Genomic DNA, 19,523 nt, shown 5'->3' on the forward strand with positions numbered 1-19,523 from the left:
TCAGGGATTGGAAGGGACCTCAGAAGATCATCCAGTCCAATCCCCCATCGGAGCAGAACACCCAGATGAGGTTACACAGGAAGGTGTCCAGGAATGTCTCCAGGGAAGGAGACTCCACAACCCCCCTGGGCAACCTGTATCCATATAGAAGCAGAGGCTTTTGCTTTACCAGCCCATAGATTTTGTGTGCATTCCCTTTTTAGCTTAACAGCTAAAAATATCTGGAGGTTCTTTCCTAACTGAGCATGTTTGAACCCTCCTCATCTCCGAGATGCTGAGTTGATCTCATCAATTCTCCATTATGTTCACACATGACCTGGCCAACTTCTGTGGTGGGCCCTTGCCATGGGGAAACCAGAAGCTGTCAGGGAGAGAAAGGAGGTGGCTGGAGGAAGGGACAGTTCACTGAACTGGTGAGGAGGTAGAGGAGAGATGGAGGAAAGTGAGCAAGTCAGACCACAGAAGGCCATCATCCAGCTGAGCAAATGTGACATATAAAGCTACCGGAGAGTGTCCAGAAGAGGGCCACAAAGTTGGTGAAGGGTTTGGAGGGGAAGCCATACGAGGAGCAGCTAAAGTCACTTGGTTTGTTCAGGCTGGAGAAGACTGAGGGGAGACCTCATGGCAGCTGCAGCTTCCTCACAAGGGGAGGGGGAGGGGCAGGCACCGAACTGTTCAGTGACCAATGACAGAACCCGAGGGAATGGCAGGAAGATGTGCCAGGGGAGGTTGAGGTTGGACATCAGGAAAAGGTTCTTCACCCAGAGGGTGCTGGACACTGGAACAGGCTCCCCAGGGAGGTGTCACGGCCCCAAGCCTGACAGTGTTCAAGAAGAGACTGGACAACCCCCTCAGACACATGGTGTGAACTGTGGGGTTGCCCTGTGCAGGGACAGGAGTTGGACTCGATGATCCTTGTGGGTCCCTTCCAGCTCAGGACATTCTATGATTCTATGAGAGTGGCTGAGCAGAAGGAAGGACATGGAGAACCGAGGGAAAGAGGAGACAGGCGGTATCCCAGCAACTGGCTAAAGCTGGAGGTGAGCTAGAAAGGCCATGACAGGAGAGATGTTGGGACCGCAATTAGTCTACCTACTTTGGGGAGTAGGATTATGCTATTTTATTTGCAAAATGTTGTATTTGAGAGCACCAAGAGGTGGACATGACTAGAATGAGGATAATGATTTTAGTAGAAATACAGCGCGTTTGCATTGGGCTCTCAGCATGCTTCCCCATGGGAATGCAGTAACTTAAGATAGTTTGAGGCAGTTGCATAACGTGGTGCATTATTTCAATATAAAACAGAGACTTAGAAAAAAAGGTGAGCAGACTGTGTACATTTTAAGATCATACAGAGTGCTCACATGGGCAAGTCTGCTTTCATTCTACAAAAAAATAAAGCAACGTGGCTTTGAGGGATAAAAAATCTGATATGCCTTTCTCTGTTACTTATTTTCTGCGGTTTAATGACATTTTGAAGTACATAGACGGGTGTAAATTGAATTTATTTTGGAACATCTGATACCACATCCATCCAGTAAACTATGAAATTCGACTGTCCAAGTAAATACTCTGTGTCAAATTAATAAATTACCCTAAGTTGTCTGAAGCTCTTGGGTGTTTGTTTTTTTTTAATATGTGTGTATATATGGATATATAAATATACACTTAGACATGCATATAAGATATTTATATAAAGGAATGTGTACCAACTTAGACGGTTTAACTGTTGCCAAGGTCATTCCATAATGCTTAAATATCAAATTAATAAAACAATAACAGATACGTCAGGGGTACAGTTAAAAACGCAACATGATCTATAATCTATAAATAAAACTATGCAATCTCACAGCATATACTATTGCAAATATTTTTGCATTTGTTTATATGGAGTAGGAACTGAAGTGGAAACAATGAGATGAAAATCGTGTTCTTAGTCCTGCTGCTCAAATGGCAGCGGGTTGCTTCTGGCATCCGTGGAAAGATGTCATTCGTGTCATCACACAGTGGCCTAGGCAGTTCTTTTACGCTTTCCCATTATTTGTTCACTTTTCTACATGCTTCAGTACATTCTGGAAACGGACATGGTTTGGTTTGCTTTTTGGAAGATGGAGATGTGAACCAACAAACCAACAATTATACTACAGGCTAATAGAGACTTACAGAAAAACAAGCTGATACGGGATGAGCGATTTCAGGGAGTTATAATAATACCTTTTAATATTAAACATTTGCATTAGTAGCTCTAATATTCTGCATTTTCATGTGGAAGAGTTTTTCAGAGTTCTGTACCAGTTTTTCGGCCTGGCAGTCTGCAATTCAGCAGTGATGTTTGCAGCCAGATAGCCTTTTGGCTTACATATTACCCTACAGACATCTGTATCCATATGGAAGCAGAGACTTTTGCTTTACCAGCACAGAGATTTTGTGTGCATTCCCTTTTCTTCATAGCATGACTTTTTTTCTGGGTTTTTCTGGGTCATTGATAGGACAAGAGGAAATGGCCTCAAGTTGCGCCAGGGAAGGTTCAGATTGGACATTAGGAAACATTTCTTCATGGAAGGGGTTGTCAGGCATTGGAACAGGTTGCCCAGGGCAGTGGTGGAGTCACCATCCCTGGAGGGGTTTAAAAGATGCAGAGATGAGGTTCTTAGGGACATGGTTTTGTGCTAGACTTAGGTTATGGTTGGACTCAATGATCAGTATCACAGTATCACAGTATGTTTGGGATTGGAAGGGACCTCAAAAGATCATCTAGTCCAATCCCCCTGCTGGAGCAGGAACACCTAGGTGAGGTCGCACAGGAACATGTCCAGGCAGGTTTTGAATGTCTGCAGAGAAGGAGACTCCACAACTTCCCTGGGCAGCCTGTTCCAGTGCTCTGTCACCCTTACTGAGAAGAAGTTTCTTCTCAAATTTAAGTGGAACCTCTTGTGTTCCAGCTTGATCCCATTACCCCTTGTCCTATCATTGTTTGCCACCGAGAAGAGCCTGGCTCCATCCCCATGGCACTCACCCTTTATATATTTATAAACATTAATAAGGTCCCCCCTTAGTCTCCTCTTCTCCAAACTAAAGAGACCCAGCTCCCTCAGCCTTTCTTCATAAGGGAGGTGCTCCACTCCCTTAATCATCTTGGTTGCCCTACGCTGGACCCTCTCCAGCAGTTCCCTGTCCTTCTGGAACTGAGGGGCCCAGAACTGGACACAATATTCCAGATGTGGTCTCACCAGGGCGGAGTAGAGGGGAAGGAGGACCTCTCTCGATCTACTAACCACCCCCCTTCTAATACACCCCAGGATGCCATTGGCCTTCCTGGCCACAAGGGCACAGTGCTGGCTCATGGTCATCCTGTTGTCCACCAGGACCCCCAGGTCCCTTTCCCCTACACTGCTCTCTAATATGTAATCTCCCAACCTATACTGGAACCTGGGGTTGTTTCTGCCCAGGTGCAGGACTCTACACTTGCCCTTGTTAAATTTCATTAGGTTATTCCCCGCCCAACTCTCCAGCCTGTCCAGGTCCCGCTGGATGGCAGCACAGCCTTCTGGCGTGTCAGCCACTCCTCCCAGCTTGGTGTCATCAGCAAACTTGCTGATAGTACACTCAATTCCCTCGTCCAAATTGTTAATGAATATATTGAATAATATTGGCCCCAGTACTGACCCCTGAGGCACTCCACTAGATACTGGCCTCCAACTAGACTCCGCACCATTGACTACCACTCTCTGGCTTCTCTCCCTAAGCCAGTTTGCAACCCACCTCACTACTCTATTGTCTAGACCACACCTCCTCAACTTAGCTGTGAGGATGCTGTGGGAGACTGTGTCAAAGGCTTTACTGAAGTCAAGGTAGACCACATCCACCGCTCTGCCATCATCCATCCACCTTGTTACATTCTCATAAAAGGCTATGAGGTTGGTCAAGCATGACCTGCTCTTGGTAAAGCCATGCTGACTGCCCCTAATAACCCTCTTATCCTTGATATGTCTTGAGATGGCACCAAGGACAAGCTGTTCCATTACTTTCCCAGGGACAGAGGTGAGGCTGACCGGTCTATAGTTACCTGGGTCCTCCTTCTTGCCCTTTTTGAAGACTGGAGTGACATTTGCTTTCCTCCAATCCTCGGGCACCTCTCCCGTTTCCCAAGACTTGGCAAAGATGATGGAGAGCGGTCCAGCAATGACTTCAGCCAGCTCCCTCAGCACCCGCGGGTGCATCCCATCTGGACCCATGGATTTATGAATGTCCAGACCACTTAATTGCTCCCTAACCCAGTCCTCATCGACTAAAGCAAACTCCTCCATTGACCTGGCTTCATCCGGGCTCTCAGGGGTACAGGGCTCCCCAGGACAGCCTCCGGCAGAGTAGACAGAGACAAAGAAGGCATTCAGTAATTCTGCCTTCTCTGTATCTTCTGCCACCAGGGCACCCACCCCATTCATCAGTGGGCCTACATTGCCTCTGGTATTAGTTTTATCTGCTATGTATTTGAAAAAGTTCTTTTTGCTGTCCTTGACCCCTCTCGCCAGCTGTAATTCTAAGGGTCTTTTCCAACCAAAATGATTCTATGATTATTAGTTTGGGTTCCATCTCTCTTTGCTCTTTCCTTTGTATTTCCTTTGTGTTGACAGGATGCCCAGAATTAATTGTACTTCCCCCAGGGACTTCAGGAGGCCTGTCTGACATGGCATTTAGGATGGATTGCCTGAATACCTAGCAACTACGCACCATTCTCCAGTTTAGGTTTAGTCCCAGGATGCTTCATGGTGCTCAGAAAAGACCTGGAAATTTGGTCAGCATAGTTATGGCTCTTCGGACTGTGGAAAGAAATCAGATCTGAAATTAAAAGCTGAAACCCCAGTCTTTATATATATATATATGTATAAAATATATCTTCTTTCCTTGCATTATTACCACTGAAATGCCTCTATCATGAATATTCCCCAATATTTTTATCGTTAATCCTTTTCCCTTGGATTATAGGCTTTGATCTTTGAGAATATTGTCCCTCTTTCCCAATATTTGTTTCCCAAACATTAGCAGACAGTATGTTCTATAAAACATCTCTTCCTTCAGAGCTGCTACTTTTGTTAATCTTGTCTGAAGCTGGAGTATTACAAATTGTTTCATTGTATGTGTGATATGATGTGAATTGCAAACTATATATCATAGAACATGCCATCAAAGTAGATGATATGGGATTTTCGACATGTCAAGTTCTAGTTCAAATAGCTATTTATCATTTCCCTTATGAAAAGATTTTAGAACATATTTTTGATTTCTTTTTCTTTAGATTTTGTAGGTTCATGTTTTTTTCCATTTGATGGGCACCATCAAAATTATTATTATTCTGCTCTGATACAGTCAGGGGAGCTAATCAGTTTTAATCTTAAAACAAGATCTTTTTGTCCTCCAAGCACATTCATAGTTATGCTCAATCACATGCTGTGAACATGTGAACAGAGCAGCACCATAGATCTTTATGGCCTCCTTATCATAGGCAGAGAGTACTTGTAGTGGAGTAAGACATGAAAGCGTGTGCAAATCTATTTCTCAGTCAAAACGCTCTTGCCTAGTGAGTTAGATTTGATGCTGTGTGTGCTTCCAGCAGCATTTCTGTGCTCTGCCAGACGCTGGCTCTGACAGTGGGGCTGGAAGAATGTGCGTGTGCGTTGTCAAAGGAAATCTGGAGTTACTCGCTCCAGGACACTTGAGTTAGGTTTTTTTTTGTTCTGTTTTAAAGGATGCTTCATATGGGGTAGAAACTGTTTTCCACAAGCTCTTTTTATTAAATCCTGAGAAGTTAGGTTGTTAAAGCTTTACCAGTGGCCAGAGAGATGTATTTCTTTAAAGACAGTGAAGTTGTCCTAGTTTGAAGGCAGAGTTGTATTCCAAAGGAAATACACCTTGACGCCTTTCCTGGTGTTTCAGTGCCTGAGATAAAATGAGTTTTGTTTCCCCTCAGCTTTAGTCACCGCTGGGCTGTAGTGTGCCAGAAACACTGCAGCTCTACACACTTCTAAACATCTTTTGACAATGCATCTCTTTCTCCACTGGATTTAAAATATGCATACAATGTTAGATATTTTCTTTTCAGTGACACAGTTTTCCCATCCCTCCAGAGAACGCAAGTGCCCCCAGCCCCACGTGAGCCCTGGGGCAAACCGCTGGAGCCCTGTGAGCCCTGTGCCCCCCTGCCCTCCCCACGCCTTGGGCAATGAGCAGAGATGGTTGGCCATAGTGAATCCCAGGCCCTTCAGAGTCCACGTTTTCTTTTTATGTTTTGGAGTTTGGGAAATGGTAGTTTCCTAGAGAGCATATCACATTTCATGCAGCGGCCCCTGCCAAAAATAGCCAGTGTCTTGCTTTCATTGAGACTTTTAGACATTAAGACTACTCACAGTTGCGGATTTCATGTACAAATTGCAACCAGATACCAAAGCTCTGTCTGAGGAGACAGCTGATTCCTTCATCTTAAAACTGGTATGAGGATTGCATCTGCTTCATGTTTAATGTTTATTAAGGTCTTTGATATTTGTGTTTTAAAAATAGAGGATTTCCCTGATGCCTTTTCACTTTTGGTTCAGAACTGGTGATGCTTGACCTTTACGTCTGATGGTTGCTCTATTTGTTCCTTACCAGCAAATTTTTGTTTGGGTAAGGGCAAATGGAGCTCAAATAAGCATCGTAACAGAAAACAAGATAAGTTCAGTCTGCAGTGCTTCACCACATAATTCTCATTTTGAAAGCAGTCTGGGATTTGCAAGTGGACAGGAGTAACCTTTATCAGCCCAACTTTTGCACAGGCTGTCTCTTCCTTCCTTCCTTATTAGATAAGGACATGCACTCTCACTCACAGAGAAAGGATCATAATTGTTTTCCTTCACACAGATACTCTCACAAAGCGTTATAGAAATGACATTAACAGCATGCTGAAATGCAACCACATGTGGGATTTTTTTATCCCGACAATGAATTATCACTCTCCGCAGCAGAAAGAAGACAATTTGCCTCCAGGTACTGGTGAAAACCTTTAGGGAACCTTTAATAAAAGTCTTTAGAGAACCATGAACGGCTACCTACAGCAGAGAGGATTTCCGGCTCGCTTCATCTGAAACATTGATCTCTCTAGGTGTGTGCAGGCATAGTCTAAAGCTATGCAGACCTCATTTTTCGTACCTCAGCAAGTGCTGCACCTTCAAGAAATGTAAAATGATAGTTCCAAAGTCAGCAATTGGTCTCAAACCTCATGCTACAATACCTCAGCTCTATCTTTTGCCTTCCACCTGCATTACATGTCATTTGAAACTGTGAATTGTGGAGGATTTGACAATGAGCATCGCTGGCAAGTCTCTGTCTGTGCAGTTGGGACTGTGTTGGTTGAGTTGTTTCACCTGGTCTCCACTGGCTCCCTGAGGTTTTTTTCTACCCTCACAAAATTCAGCAAAATTAAGTGTTTGTGGCAAGCAGAGGGGTTGCCAAAGTGGCAGATTAGCATAAATTACCAGAATAGCAAATAACACTGCTGACAATACAGTGTGTCGTGAAAGTATATTTTCTTTATGGGCAAGAGAGTGGTTTTATTTATAGGGAAGGAGGAATTTTTGTTTCAGCAGCAGATGATTTGATTTCTCTTTTTTTTTCTACTTACAAAGCAGTTTCCAGCAGTGCAGACATATATTTTACATTACTCAAAAGACATGCCAATAGCTTGTCTCTGAAATCTGAAATAATCAATGCTTTTAAGGTCAGTAGTCTTTTTCCTGGCCCACATGGGAGCTTTGAATGCTTCACACATTCTCAACTCAAACTTCGTTTTTCAAACCTACACGTTTTACCCAAGGTCCTGACTGCTCTGGGCTCATCATGTATTAGGAACAGCAAAGATGATCATATTTGCGTGCTTGGGTGTGCAGGTAAGGTTGCGGTGTGTCTGTGGGATGTATAAGGCTCTCAGCTTGAGATGGTTTCAGATCTTCCACCTCCTGCCTGTGAGTCCAGTAACTCAACACCGCTGGAGTAGTTAGAAACAAGTGTGTCTGTGGGGCAGCAGGTATCACAGGGGCACCTGCTTGGGGCAAGGGATGTCGACCCCTTTGCATTTGTCTGTTCCCTGCAGTACTTCTTGCTTCTATGTCAGGATGAAGCCACCAGAAGCAGGCGAGGGGTGGTGACAACCAGTTTGGTGTGAGACTGAGACTGGAAGTGCAAATGATGGACACAGGCGAGCAGACTGCCAGAAAGCTTGGTTGTGTTTGTACCATGAGATCCTCAACTGGAGCGTCTAAGGCCGTTGAGAACAGTGTCTATCACAGTAGCTCAACTTCAGCATCTTGATTTTGTCTTGCAAGGCAGGATTTAGTGTGGACACTAAGGGCATGGCATAGGATTTCAAAGTCTGTAAAACACACTGGGTGTTGTCCACGCACGGTGAAATTCTTCCCATCTCCTGTGGTAGTGTTCTGCCACATAATTCTTTACCCGTGTTCTTTCAAATGAAAGAATTGACTGTACAGAAAAGAATGGGGTGAAGGTTTTAATGCTATTTGAGGTGAGGTTGTCCTAATGTAAAACAGACTATTACTAGAAACTGTGGCAGGTGAGTAGGTTATATTGAGTAATCTGTACATGATCTTTCCACTCGTGTGTGAACTATTACAAACAAATGAATAATATTTATGTGGACATGCTGTAAACCGGTTGATAAGGCACTAAGTGGAACCATAGTCATTCTTGCCTGTGTTATCTAAAAAACTTAAACTGTTAATAGGAGTTTCCTTTTCCTGTTGTTTTGTTTTGCTATAAGAAGAGCTTGACAGATCGTTTCTTAACTGGTGCATCCTCCAGAGCCATGATATGCTGATGCTCTAAGGTCCACACTTTCTACTGCTTTATGTATGTTAGATTTCTTAATGAAATTTATTAGGTTAGTTTCTGCTTATAAGTCCTGCATGAAATGGAATTGTATTGCTGGAGAATCAGCATTTTCTTGGTACAGTGGTGAGACCATATGCTAGAAGTCTTTTATAGGGCATACAGTTACAACAACATTTTATTTTTAATTTTAAATTGAGAGGGATGCAGTTGCTACATTGAATTATGAAATTTGTTTGCATTTTTAAGTGCTATTTGGAAAGTCGTTCATGTACATACATCGGTAACCATCTTTTAGTTTGAATTTAGTGGGAAATTTTGGGTAATGTTAGTATGGATGTGGTACTTTAATAAACCAGTGACCTCCCTTTATACATGGTAGAGTAGCAGGTCTCAGAGGCTGTGTCTTGCTCAAGGAGCGATGTTCTCCATGGAGCACTCCAGCCCTCGTCTTCCTGACATTCCTTCTGAGGGAGCTCCAAGGAAACCCGTCTCAACTGCGCTGGTCAGGGACCCGCATTTCCTTCCACCGAGCAGAATTCAAGAGTGGAGCTGCCAGGTGTCATCCTAATGTGGAACCAGGATCTGATCTGGCTAAGCATTTGTCCCGGGGTTTGACAACACAGATAGGGACCAGTCAACACAAGAGTCAGTGAGGACAGTAACACTTGACAAAGCCCTTTTGTCCTGGAAGCCCTCCTGGGGCAGGTGCAGTGGGGTTGACAACATGCTCCCCAAAACGTTATTCATGGATACACCAGTATTATTCTCTGTTGCCCAAAGATCACTCTCCTTGTCTGTTTTTGTACTGGAAAAAGAGGATGCACAAGCTTAATTTTAAAAAGCCTTCCTGAAAAGGTACCTTGTCAATTTTTCCTGGTTTTAAATGCATTCTGATTATAGGAAGTAAAGGCAGATGCAGTAATTCTTGATGGAAGGAGTTACATAGCATAGTTTTGACAGATCAGTTTGTTGTCCCACGTTGTTTGCTCAGCTATCAAAAGTTCTGGTGCCATATACATATTTTGAGGTGGTATGGAAAACAAGTAATTTGTCTTTCCTCTGATTTCGTTGCTTCACCATTTTAGATGGCTTTATTTGGCTACATAAAAATTGCATTAAAAATTAGTCAGATAGGCTTTGGGGCTTTCTTTCCATCATGCAGTTTTGCTTTGAATAAATCAATGGATTAAGGCAAATGTTCTGTATTTCTGGTTGCTTCTGTGGTTAAGTGGGCTTTATGGTTGATTTGAAAGATATTTTAATTTGATCTTTTAAGACTCCGTAGGCTATTTTCTGTAGAATCATTCTGAGAAGAAAGGGTTAATACTTCTGTATGCATTTACATCTAGGGCTTTGCTCTGTTGAAGAGCTTAGTAGATAGATGTAAAGTTCATGAAAGAATCATGACAAGACACTATGCATAAAGCAGATATAATGCTGTAGAAGCACAGCATCTTGTAAAGAACAGCTATGGCCTAGACTTGAAAATCATTACATGACTTTTTAGCCTCACTGCCTATATCCCCTTGATGAAAGTAAAATGTAATGTACTTTCTCTAATGGGCACTTGACTGTCTGTAGTGCTCCTGAGATGTGTCTGTAACTACTCAATGAAATGGTTATTGACAGTCAGATTAGATCAGCATAAATAGTGATACTGTCACCACTGTATGCCCATCATAACATCTTAAGGGTTGAAAGCTTTCTCGAATTGGGAGCATCTATAACCTGTATTATTTCCTAGAATCGGCACAGAATCACAGAATGGTTGAGGCTGGCAGGGATGTCTGACGGTTGTCTGGTCCAGCTCACCTGCTCAGGCAGGGTCACCTAGAGCAGGTTGCCCAGGACTATGTGCAGGTGGCTTTTTAATATCTTCAAGAACATAGATTCTACAACCTCCCTGGGCAACCTGTGTGCCAGTCACCCTCACAGTAAAGAAGTGTTTCCTGATGTTCAGAGGGAACCTCCTCTGCATCGGTTTGGGCCCATTGCCTTGGGTCCTTTCACTGGGCACCACTGGAAAGCGCCTGGCTTGGTCTTCACACCTTCCTTTCAGATGTTTGTACACATTGATGAGTTTCCTCCCGTTGCACTTCAGCCCATCAGGCAGCTAAAGACCATACAACAGCAATCTGCTCGTTTCCCCCACCCCAGTGGGTTGGGGCCAAGAATCAGGAAAAAGGTAAACCTCAGGGCTTAAGATAAAGACAGTTTAATAGGACAGGAAGGAAAAATAATAATTATTAATAAAAATAACAATAATAATAACAGAATATATAAAACAAGTGATGCACAATGCAGTTGCTCACCACCCATCAGCCAATACCCAGCCAGTTCCTGAGCAGTGGTTGCTGCCCCCTGGCCAACTCCCCAAGTTTATATACTGAGCTTGATGTCACATGGAATGGAATATATGTTTGGCCAGTTTGGGTCAACTGCCCTGGCTGTGTCCCTCCCAGCTTCTTGTGCACCTCACTATGCAGTCCTTGACTGGTTCTAAACATTGCTTAGCAACAACCAAAACATCAGTGTATTATCAGCAATCTTCTCATACTAAACCATGGCACTATACCAGCTTCTAGGAAGAAAATTAACTCTATCCCAGCCAAAACCAGGACACTTTCTGAGCCTTCTCTTCTCGAGGCTGAGCAGTCCCAGCTCTCTCAGTCTTTCCTCACAGGAGAGATACTTCAGTCCTTAATTAGCATAGTGGCCCTTCACTGGACTCTGTCCAGTAGCTCCATGTCTTGTACTTGGAAGCCCAGCGCTGACTCAGCACTCAGGATGTGCCTCACCAACAGTGAGTGGAGGGGAAGGATCCCCTCCCTCAACTTGCAGGCAATATTTTGCCTAACGCAGCCCAGGATACCGTTTGTCTTCTTTGTGCAATGGCATGTTGCTGGATCACATTCATCTTGGCATCCACCAGGACCCTCAGGTCCTTTACTACAAAGCTGTTTTCCAGCCAGTCAGCCCCCAGCTCATGCTGGTGCAGGGGCTTGTTCCTGGTGCAGGACTTTGCATTTGCCTTTGTGGAACTTTGTGAGGTTCCTGTCAGGCCGTTTCTTCAGGGGTCCCTCTGAATGGCACAACCCTCTGGCATATCAGCTGCTCCTCCCAGACACTCATCATGGTTTCTGAAGAGAAGTGAGGGCAGGTGCCATTGGATGGCTTCAGTTCTCTCCATGGTTTATGTTATTGCAGACAAGAGGATGTCTAGGTTGTGGAATTCCTTTGTCAATGTGCAAATGAATTTTGCTAATCAGCCAAGATGCGTAAAGGAAAGAGACTGTTTTCCTCTCAAGATAATGTGCCAAAGGACAATAGCATTTTCAGCCTGCAACCACTTCTAATCAATTCTGTGTATTGCTTTTATTTTGATGTTTCTTAGGATGCAGGAAGTCAACAAATAGGCTTTTTGCTTGGAAGCTGTGGAGTGACTGTGGCCTTGACTAGCGACGCATGCCATAAAGGACTGCCCAAAAGCCCCACAGGAGAGATACCACAGTTTAAAGGTAAGCCAACCCTTGCTTGCCGTGGATAACATGGGTCATTTACTGCAATTACAGTCATTGCTCTTGTTTAGTTTCGGTGGGTGAGGATGAGGCCGGTGATGAAGCACTTTTCAGAGGAGCAGCCGCAGATGCGGGGACGCGCTCGCCCCGCTGTGTGTCACTGCCTGGTCCTCAGGGCTGCCCAGCAGCACCACTGCTGCTGAGATCCTCTGTGCCCACAGGCAAGATCAAACCAACAGGCTTAGGACTGGAGTAGATGAGAAGCATTCGTACGATTCAGTGCTGTAGCTTAGTGGTGGGGACAGTAACCTCTGACAGGAGAGTGGTCATAAACCATTTGGGTCAATAACAGCTTCAGCTGCCCAGCCGTTTCTTCAGGGATTGCCTGAGAAGGCCAGGAGAGCTGTGTTAAAAAAGCAGTTATGGAAAATCTTGTTTCCCGTGCTGTGCTGGCATTTAAAAGAAGCAATGTTTAGTAAATGGTGACAGAGGAATTTGGGAAGAGAACTCTGGCATAGAGGAGTTTTATCTTGTCTTAGCCGGCAGAAACTCAACAAAAGCTGACTTTTCTGTGTACCTCAGGCTGGCCAAAGCTGCTGTGGTTTGTCACAGAGTCTAAACACCTCTCCAAGCCACCTCGTGACTGGTTCCCACACATCAAGGACGCAAACAATGACACAGCTTACATAGAGGTGAGTTAGTGAAGATGCATTTTCTCCTCAAATGATTGTATGTGACACTTCTGGATTAGGTAAACATTGTTATTCATTAACTAGTCACAGAAGCGAAGACCATCCTGGTTTAGCCTGTTAATAAGTACTATTTTCTAATAAATTATAGTGGATATTGATTTCAGAAAAGTTAATGAAATGTTAAATTGCATTTTGGGGGTTTCTGTTGTTAATGTTTTTATGTCTTCTATGTGGCTGCCACAATATTATATTAAACTTGCCTTGACCAGTCTCAGTCTTATTCACAATGTGGGTTTGTCCAGTAGCTTTGGGATGGATAGATGGCAAGTTTCACAGTGAAGCTTCAGTTCTCATATCACAACCTTCAGACCCTTTGAAAGAGAAGGAATTTTTTGTTCAAATTCTTGCCTGTCACTTACTGCTTTGTGAGTTGTGCTCCCCCCAAAAAGACCAGCATCAGGAAGGGAATACTAGCAATGCTGTTAATTTTTCTCATTTATTATTTTCCGTTATTTTTTCCCACTTCTGCATAGACTTGAATGCCTTGAATTCAGTGACTTTAGTATTGAATTTAAATGATTATTCAAAGGCAATAACTTCAAGTGAACGGAGCAAAGGTATTTCCTATCTTCATGCACTCAGACACGGGACTACAGAAGCAGAGATACCCCTATTTTCAATCTTGCTGATTATCTTCATCATGGAGGAAGAGAAATGTTTAATTTAATTGCCACTGGTAGTTTTCAAACGCTTGAGTAAAGTTGCAGAAATTACTGCAATCATCAGAATTGATCTCCAACCTCCTCTTTATGCAGCTTTCTCATGATTTGTTCATGTTCTTCTGATCAAAGAGCTTGTGTATTTCAGACTGTATATCTATAGATTATTATAACAGGTCCCAGCAAGGATTCTGCTCTCAGCTCTTATCCCATTCCTTGTAAGACACAGAAGGGAGAAGCTCAGGTTTATTGGTTGGCCTATAAAATCTAGCGTGAACATGAAGCAGACTGAACTAGGTTATTCTCTGCTAAATCTAGCCAGTCCTCCAGTCATTAACGTGATCAGAATTGTTAGAATTATTTTTCATAATGCTTGTATTCAAACAGCAGATGGATTTCTGATAACAAGCCTGGGAAGCTTCAGTCAAAAAGAGAAAGCCTATCCAAAAAAATGTGTCTTTTAACAGAAAAATGCCTCCCAAACTCCTCAGTACTGCTGCCTTCTTAAAATAGAGTTATTAGATATGTCCATCATTCACCTCCATAGCAAACACTTTAAACATAGCTATTAAATAATGGAAATAGGGCAAGTATTTCATGTTGACATTCCCTGCTTATTTCTTTTAGTACAAAACCTGTAAAGATGGAAGCGTGCTCGGGGTGACTGTGACGAGGATCGCGCTGCTGACGCACTGCCAAGCTCTGACCCAGGCGTGTGGATACACAGAAGGTATGGAGTACACTGCCCTTGCTTCATCCTTAAAAATCACCTGTGAACTCTGATTTGTTTCTCATCAGGATCCTGTCTTATCTTTTCCACAGATCTGTGTCAAAGGCTTCTAGATTAAAAAACCTGGTTTTCTTTTCATTGGTTTTATAAAATATGTGCACGTTTACAATAACTTCACGAGACATACAAATAATGTCATAGCCAATACAAATCCTGCAGTGGAGACTTACTATGAAAGTTAAGCTTTGAGATCATCAGTCATGTTATACTGAAGCTTCCTCCTTTTGAGTGGGTTTGCCTTGGGTCAGTGCCATGTTCTAAAAAATAAACTATGTTCTGTTTTTGTTGGACAGCTGAAACAATCGTGAATGTATTAGATTTCAAGAAGGATGTTGGTTTATGGCATGGGATTCTTACAGTAAGTATGTTTTTTCTGATTTTGTGTGAGTGTTTGAAAATAAACTAACCTTATATGCTTATTACTGTCACAAACTGGGATGTCCTACAGTTTCTTTTAATACATTTTTTTTTGCTTTGAAAGCAAAAATATGTGACTTAAACCCATGATCTTCTGCTAGTGCACTTACCCATAATGAACACAGTAAAGACGCCAGTGTATTTTTATGCATCATGTCAAGTACTCTGGCCCCGTTCTTACTGTGTTACTCTGATCTTACTTATGTGTGATTTTGAGATCAGACTTTACAGCAGAAACAAATAAAATGAATACTTGCCTGTCTAAAGATATGATCCAATGGCATAGCTATATTCCCACTGACTAGCTTCTCTGTCAAAACTCCCACCAACAGATGGTTTTGCATACACTAAAACATTTCTGATACTTGAAATTGCATAAATTGTCTACTTGCTGTTTGAATGTCTTCCTCGATTGACATGAGAGGCAGCTAACATGTTTTTAAGGATTGCTTCTAAAGGTGTTGCTGCAGTCAGTGGCTGACAAAATACTTGCCATTCACTGGTCATTTTAAGAACAGATACCAAGTTTTGAGGGGTTGCTGTCTGGGCATCCCAGGATGTACAGGCCCTCTCATTTTAAAAAAGCATCTTTATCACTGAATTTGAAAGCCATAATCGAATAGAGCTTTTCTATGCCTTCCTTTGCTATTAATCTTGCTATGATCTTCAGTGGTTACATGACATGCCTGTAAGTGCTTTTGCTGTACCTACACTTGTGCCAGACTGAAAAGAAAGCTATCTTTTCTAGTTCTACAAGTGTTTAGATGACTAATCTAGAGAGACACTTTGCCTTTCTTAAGCCTAGGTTTTCCAAAACATATACTGTATTTAACCTGAGCTGCTGTGAGTGGAGATGGATTGTCCTCAAGATGTTTCTGAATGGTAACAGAAGTAATGCAGCAGCTCGTTCACAGCCTGTTTGATGAATAGTAACACTGAGAAATCACTAAAGCAGTTGCCTCAGACTGGGAGTGTGGGTTTGGATCTGTCATGGGTTTCACTCAGCTGCTTTTTCTAAACTTCCTGCAACTTTTCATGACCTTGTTGAAAATACTGGAATTAGTCTACCTGGAGAAGGACTAAAAGCTCCTTCATTTATTTTCTGTTAAAGTAAATCGATCTCTGCTTAATCTGTGAATCCAATTTCTCTGTCTATTGTCTTTTAAATAATTTGTGCCCTACTACCATTAGTAGTTTTTCAGTCTTCACAGACATGAATTTCTTTAGAGAGATATGGTGCTGTTACTTGTCAGTTTTGGTAAAGGGTCTTCATATATACTGAAGTTCAGAAAACTTAGGGATTATATTAACCTACATAGCAAACATGCATATATGGTTCATCCAATATTGGTTTTTTTTTTTTTCTATTTCAAGTGAGTTGTTTAGAGTGTAAGTAGAAATAAAATCGGTTTCATTTTTTTCAGTACTGCTCAAAATTATGATCTGGTTATTCTAAATCCTTAATCCTTAATTAAAGCATTAGTCTGTTTCATCTTACTGTAGAAAGCTAGATAGGAAAAGATAAATACCAGCACTGACAATAAAAAGCATAGATTGATTTGCATAGATGTCCTTGCCCATAACACACTGTAAATAATTACCACGATTGCTGTATTAAACCCATTTATCTTATTTGATTTCAGAGTGTCATGAACATGATGCATGTTATAAGTATTCCATACTCCTTAATGAAAGTGAATCCACTGTCATGGATACAAAAAGTCTGTCAGTACAAAGGTAAGGACCAAGAATAGAAATATGCTTGATAGTCAAAGTCAAAAGCACAAATTGGTAATACCGCTGTATAGCTTTGATATGGTGTATTAGTAATCTTCCCATTCTAATTGCAGCGAAAGTTGCCTGTGTAAAATCCAGAGACATGCACTGGGCATTGGTGGCACATCGAGATCAGAGGGACATCAACCTCTCCTCCCTGCGGATGCTGATAGTGGCTGATGGTGCAAACCCATGTAAGGCCTGTGGGGAATAAGGAGTGTTTCCTGTTTTGCATTTAAAGTTTCAATCTTCAGTCATCTTAGCTAAAATATTTACAAAGTGTAGGGCTTGTTTACTGCAAACTGTATGATATTTATAGAAACAGTAATTAATTTTGGATTTCTTTACATATATTTTTCTTCAACTAAACCTGAAGCAAACTTGATATTCCATATAACATAAGTTGCAGTAAATCGAGTTTAGTTTAACATGACAGTGTTAAAAACTGAAGTAAATAACCTTAAGCTATAGAAAGGATCAGAACATTTCTGAATGATGGCGCTCGGATGCAGAAGTAACTTAGAATTTTAGGGTAGTACACTAGCCTAGAGAACCACATCTGGATCACTTCGTGACAATGGCATCAACTGTTTCCCTGTATTATTTAAGACACCAAGGTATAGGTGTTTTTCTTGTTTGTAGTAGTTTTTCTTTGAGCTTCTGAACTAGATCTTTAATTAATCTCATCCTAAAAAAGAAAAGTGTAATGAAATTCATACTGTAAATCTGGCAGTAATGGCATTTCTGCATGAGCATAGTGAGAGGACTTAATGCTCAAAAATCAGTCTTTATTCTCTGTACGTGTAGACAACTGTAAATAGACATATATAGTTGTAGCAGCTATGACTTCTTTCTGGGTAGACATGGATCCATTTTATATTTTTTCTTCTGAAAAGCGTATATATTTGATACTAAGTTTGCAGTTTGAATAGCATCACTTCAGAAACCAATTGGTTTTCTCCTCTGATTTTTTTTTCCTTTACCCCAGGGTCCATTTCTTCCTGTGATGCATTTCTCAATGTCTTCCAAAGTAAAGGTCTGAGACAGGAGGTCATTTGTCCCTGCGCTAGTTCTCCAGAAGCTCTCACTGTGGCCATTCGAAGGTACGGTGTCACACCAAATGTATGTGGCCATTTGAAAAGAAATGAAAAATGTATTCCAAATATGAACCTGCAGACTTAACTGCTGAATGACATTTTCAGTAATCATTTTGTTTATGTCCGAAGAAGACAAAAAGAATTTCTGGAGTATTAGTTTAACTTCAGAGTGCTTTGTAGTATAGTTCCCATTTCTGACATTTTATCTGATTTTCAATGAAATAGCTAATTTTGTAGAAAGAAGTGGGAAAATGCCATCGTAAGCATAAAATTAATTAAAGTGTGGGGATTTAAGTAGAATTGCTATCAAGGAAAATCATGCTTTAAAGTAGTCTGTTTAAAGAGAATTATGACATTCTGCAGGTTGGTTTTGGCTGACTGATGCTTTTTAACCATTCTTAGACTCTCAGTAATCATCTGGAAATTCCCTTTGAGTCTGGAGGGTTTGTGCCTAGAAATAAAATGGATAAATTGTAGTAAAAGTGGTAAGCCTTATGTACACGAATGTCAGTATGCAGCAGTCCCCTGTCATTAGTGTTACAGCACTCAGTAAATGGCATAACTGTTGTCTGGTTTGGCGGAGTTCTCCAAAAATTGTTCCTTGAACAGTAGGTGCTTTGTTTTTAAATTCCGATTTTTACAGCCGTTTATAATTGTTTCACATGTTAAAACACGCAGTATAAAAGTGTAAAGCACTGTAATAGCATTAAATAAAATACTTCCTGCTGCAGAGTTTAAAATACACTGTCCAAGTGAAATTTAATTAGGTTTTCATTTAGTGTTCTAATGAAACATCACAGGAAGAAAGGCATGAGGCCAAGAGTGTGGTTGACTTTCAGCCACCTCATTATTAGCTTGAAGCAGCCGAAAGTTCTCCAGGAGGGATGTGTCCTGTCCAGGTTAGTGGTCTTTCTGTGAACTCCAGGATCTCAGAGAGCCCTTCATTCAGCTCCACCAGCTTGTTCTCAGCTTGGTACCAAGGACTACATTGGTTTTCCCTTGTGATGGGTTTCCCTGCCACAGGCTGTGCAGACCCGCACTCCCTTGGAATGAGCTCTTGCTTGTCGGTGCAGAGAGGAGGTGGATGGGCAGGGGACGTCGCTCGTGCTGAGCACAGGTTAAGAGGAGAGGGTTTTCATTTCCTACACTACCCCTGGAAAATCTGCCCCAGGTCACAGGTTATGGAGTGGGAAAACTCAATATCACAGTATCTCAGTATGTTTGGGATTGGAAGGGACCTCAAAAGATCATCCAGTCCAATCCCCCTGCTGGAGCAGGAACGCCTAGGTGAGGTCGCACAGGAACATGTCCAGGCGGGTTTTGAATGTCTCCAGAGAGGGAGACTCCACAACCCCCCTGGGCAGCCTGTTCCAGTGTCTGTCACCCTCACTGAGAAGAAGTTTCTTCTCAAAATTAAGTGGAACCTCTTGTGTTCCAGCTTGATCCCATTACCCCTTGTCCCATCATTGTTTGCCACCAAGAAGAGCCTGGCTCCGTCCTTGTGGCACTCACCCTTTATATATTTATAAGCATTAATAAGGTCACCCCTCAGTCTTCTCCAAGCTAAAGAGCCCCAGCTCCCTCAGCCTTTCTTCATAAGGGAGAATGGTGTGGTGCTGTGCCCTTTCTAGACT

General features: G+C 42.2%; 1 protein-coding gene across 9 annotated transcripts in view; it reads left to right on the forward strand.

The window, feature by feature from the left end:
• The window catches only part of DIP2C (disco interacting protein 2 homolog C), a 326,391-nt gene that overhangs the window by 229,941 nt on the left and 76,927 nt on the right, over positions 1 to 19,523 (forward strand). For all 9 annotated transcript variants that reach the window (XM_082043979.1, XM_082043982.1, XM_082043981.1 and 6 more), the window contains 7 exons: positions 12,275 to 12,398; positions 12,981 to 13,090; positions 14,437 to 14,539; positions 14,893 to 14,957; positions 16,660 to 16,753; positions 16,867 to 16,986; positions 17,781 to 17,895. In XM_082043979.1, the coding sequence (XP_081900105.1) occupies positions 12,275 to 12,398; positions 12,981 to 13,090; positions 14,437 to 14,539; positions 14,893 to 14,957; positions 16,660 to 16,753; positions 16,867 to 16,986; positions 17,781 to 17,895 (731 nt within the window). The remainder of the gene's footprint in view (positions 1 to 12,274; positions 12,399 to 12,980; positions 13,091 to 14,436; positions 14,540 to 14,892; positions 14,958 to 16,659; positions 16,754 to 16,866; positions 16,987 to 17,780; positions 17,896 to 19,523) is intronic.

This window comes from Streptopelia decaocto (assembly GCF_964273445.1).
Source record: "Streptopelia decaocto genome assembly, chromosome: 2".
Taxonomy (NCBI): Eukaryota; Metazoa; Chordata; class Aves; order Columbiformes; family Columbidae; genus Streptopelia; species Streptopelia decaocto.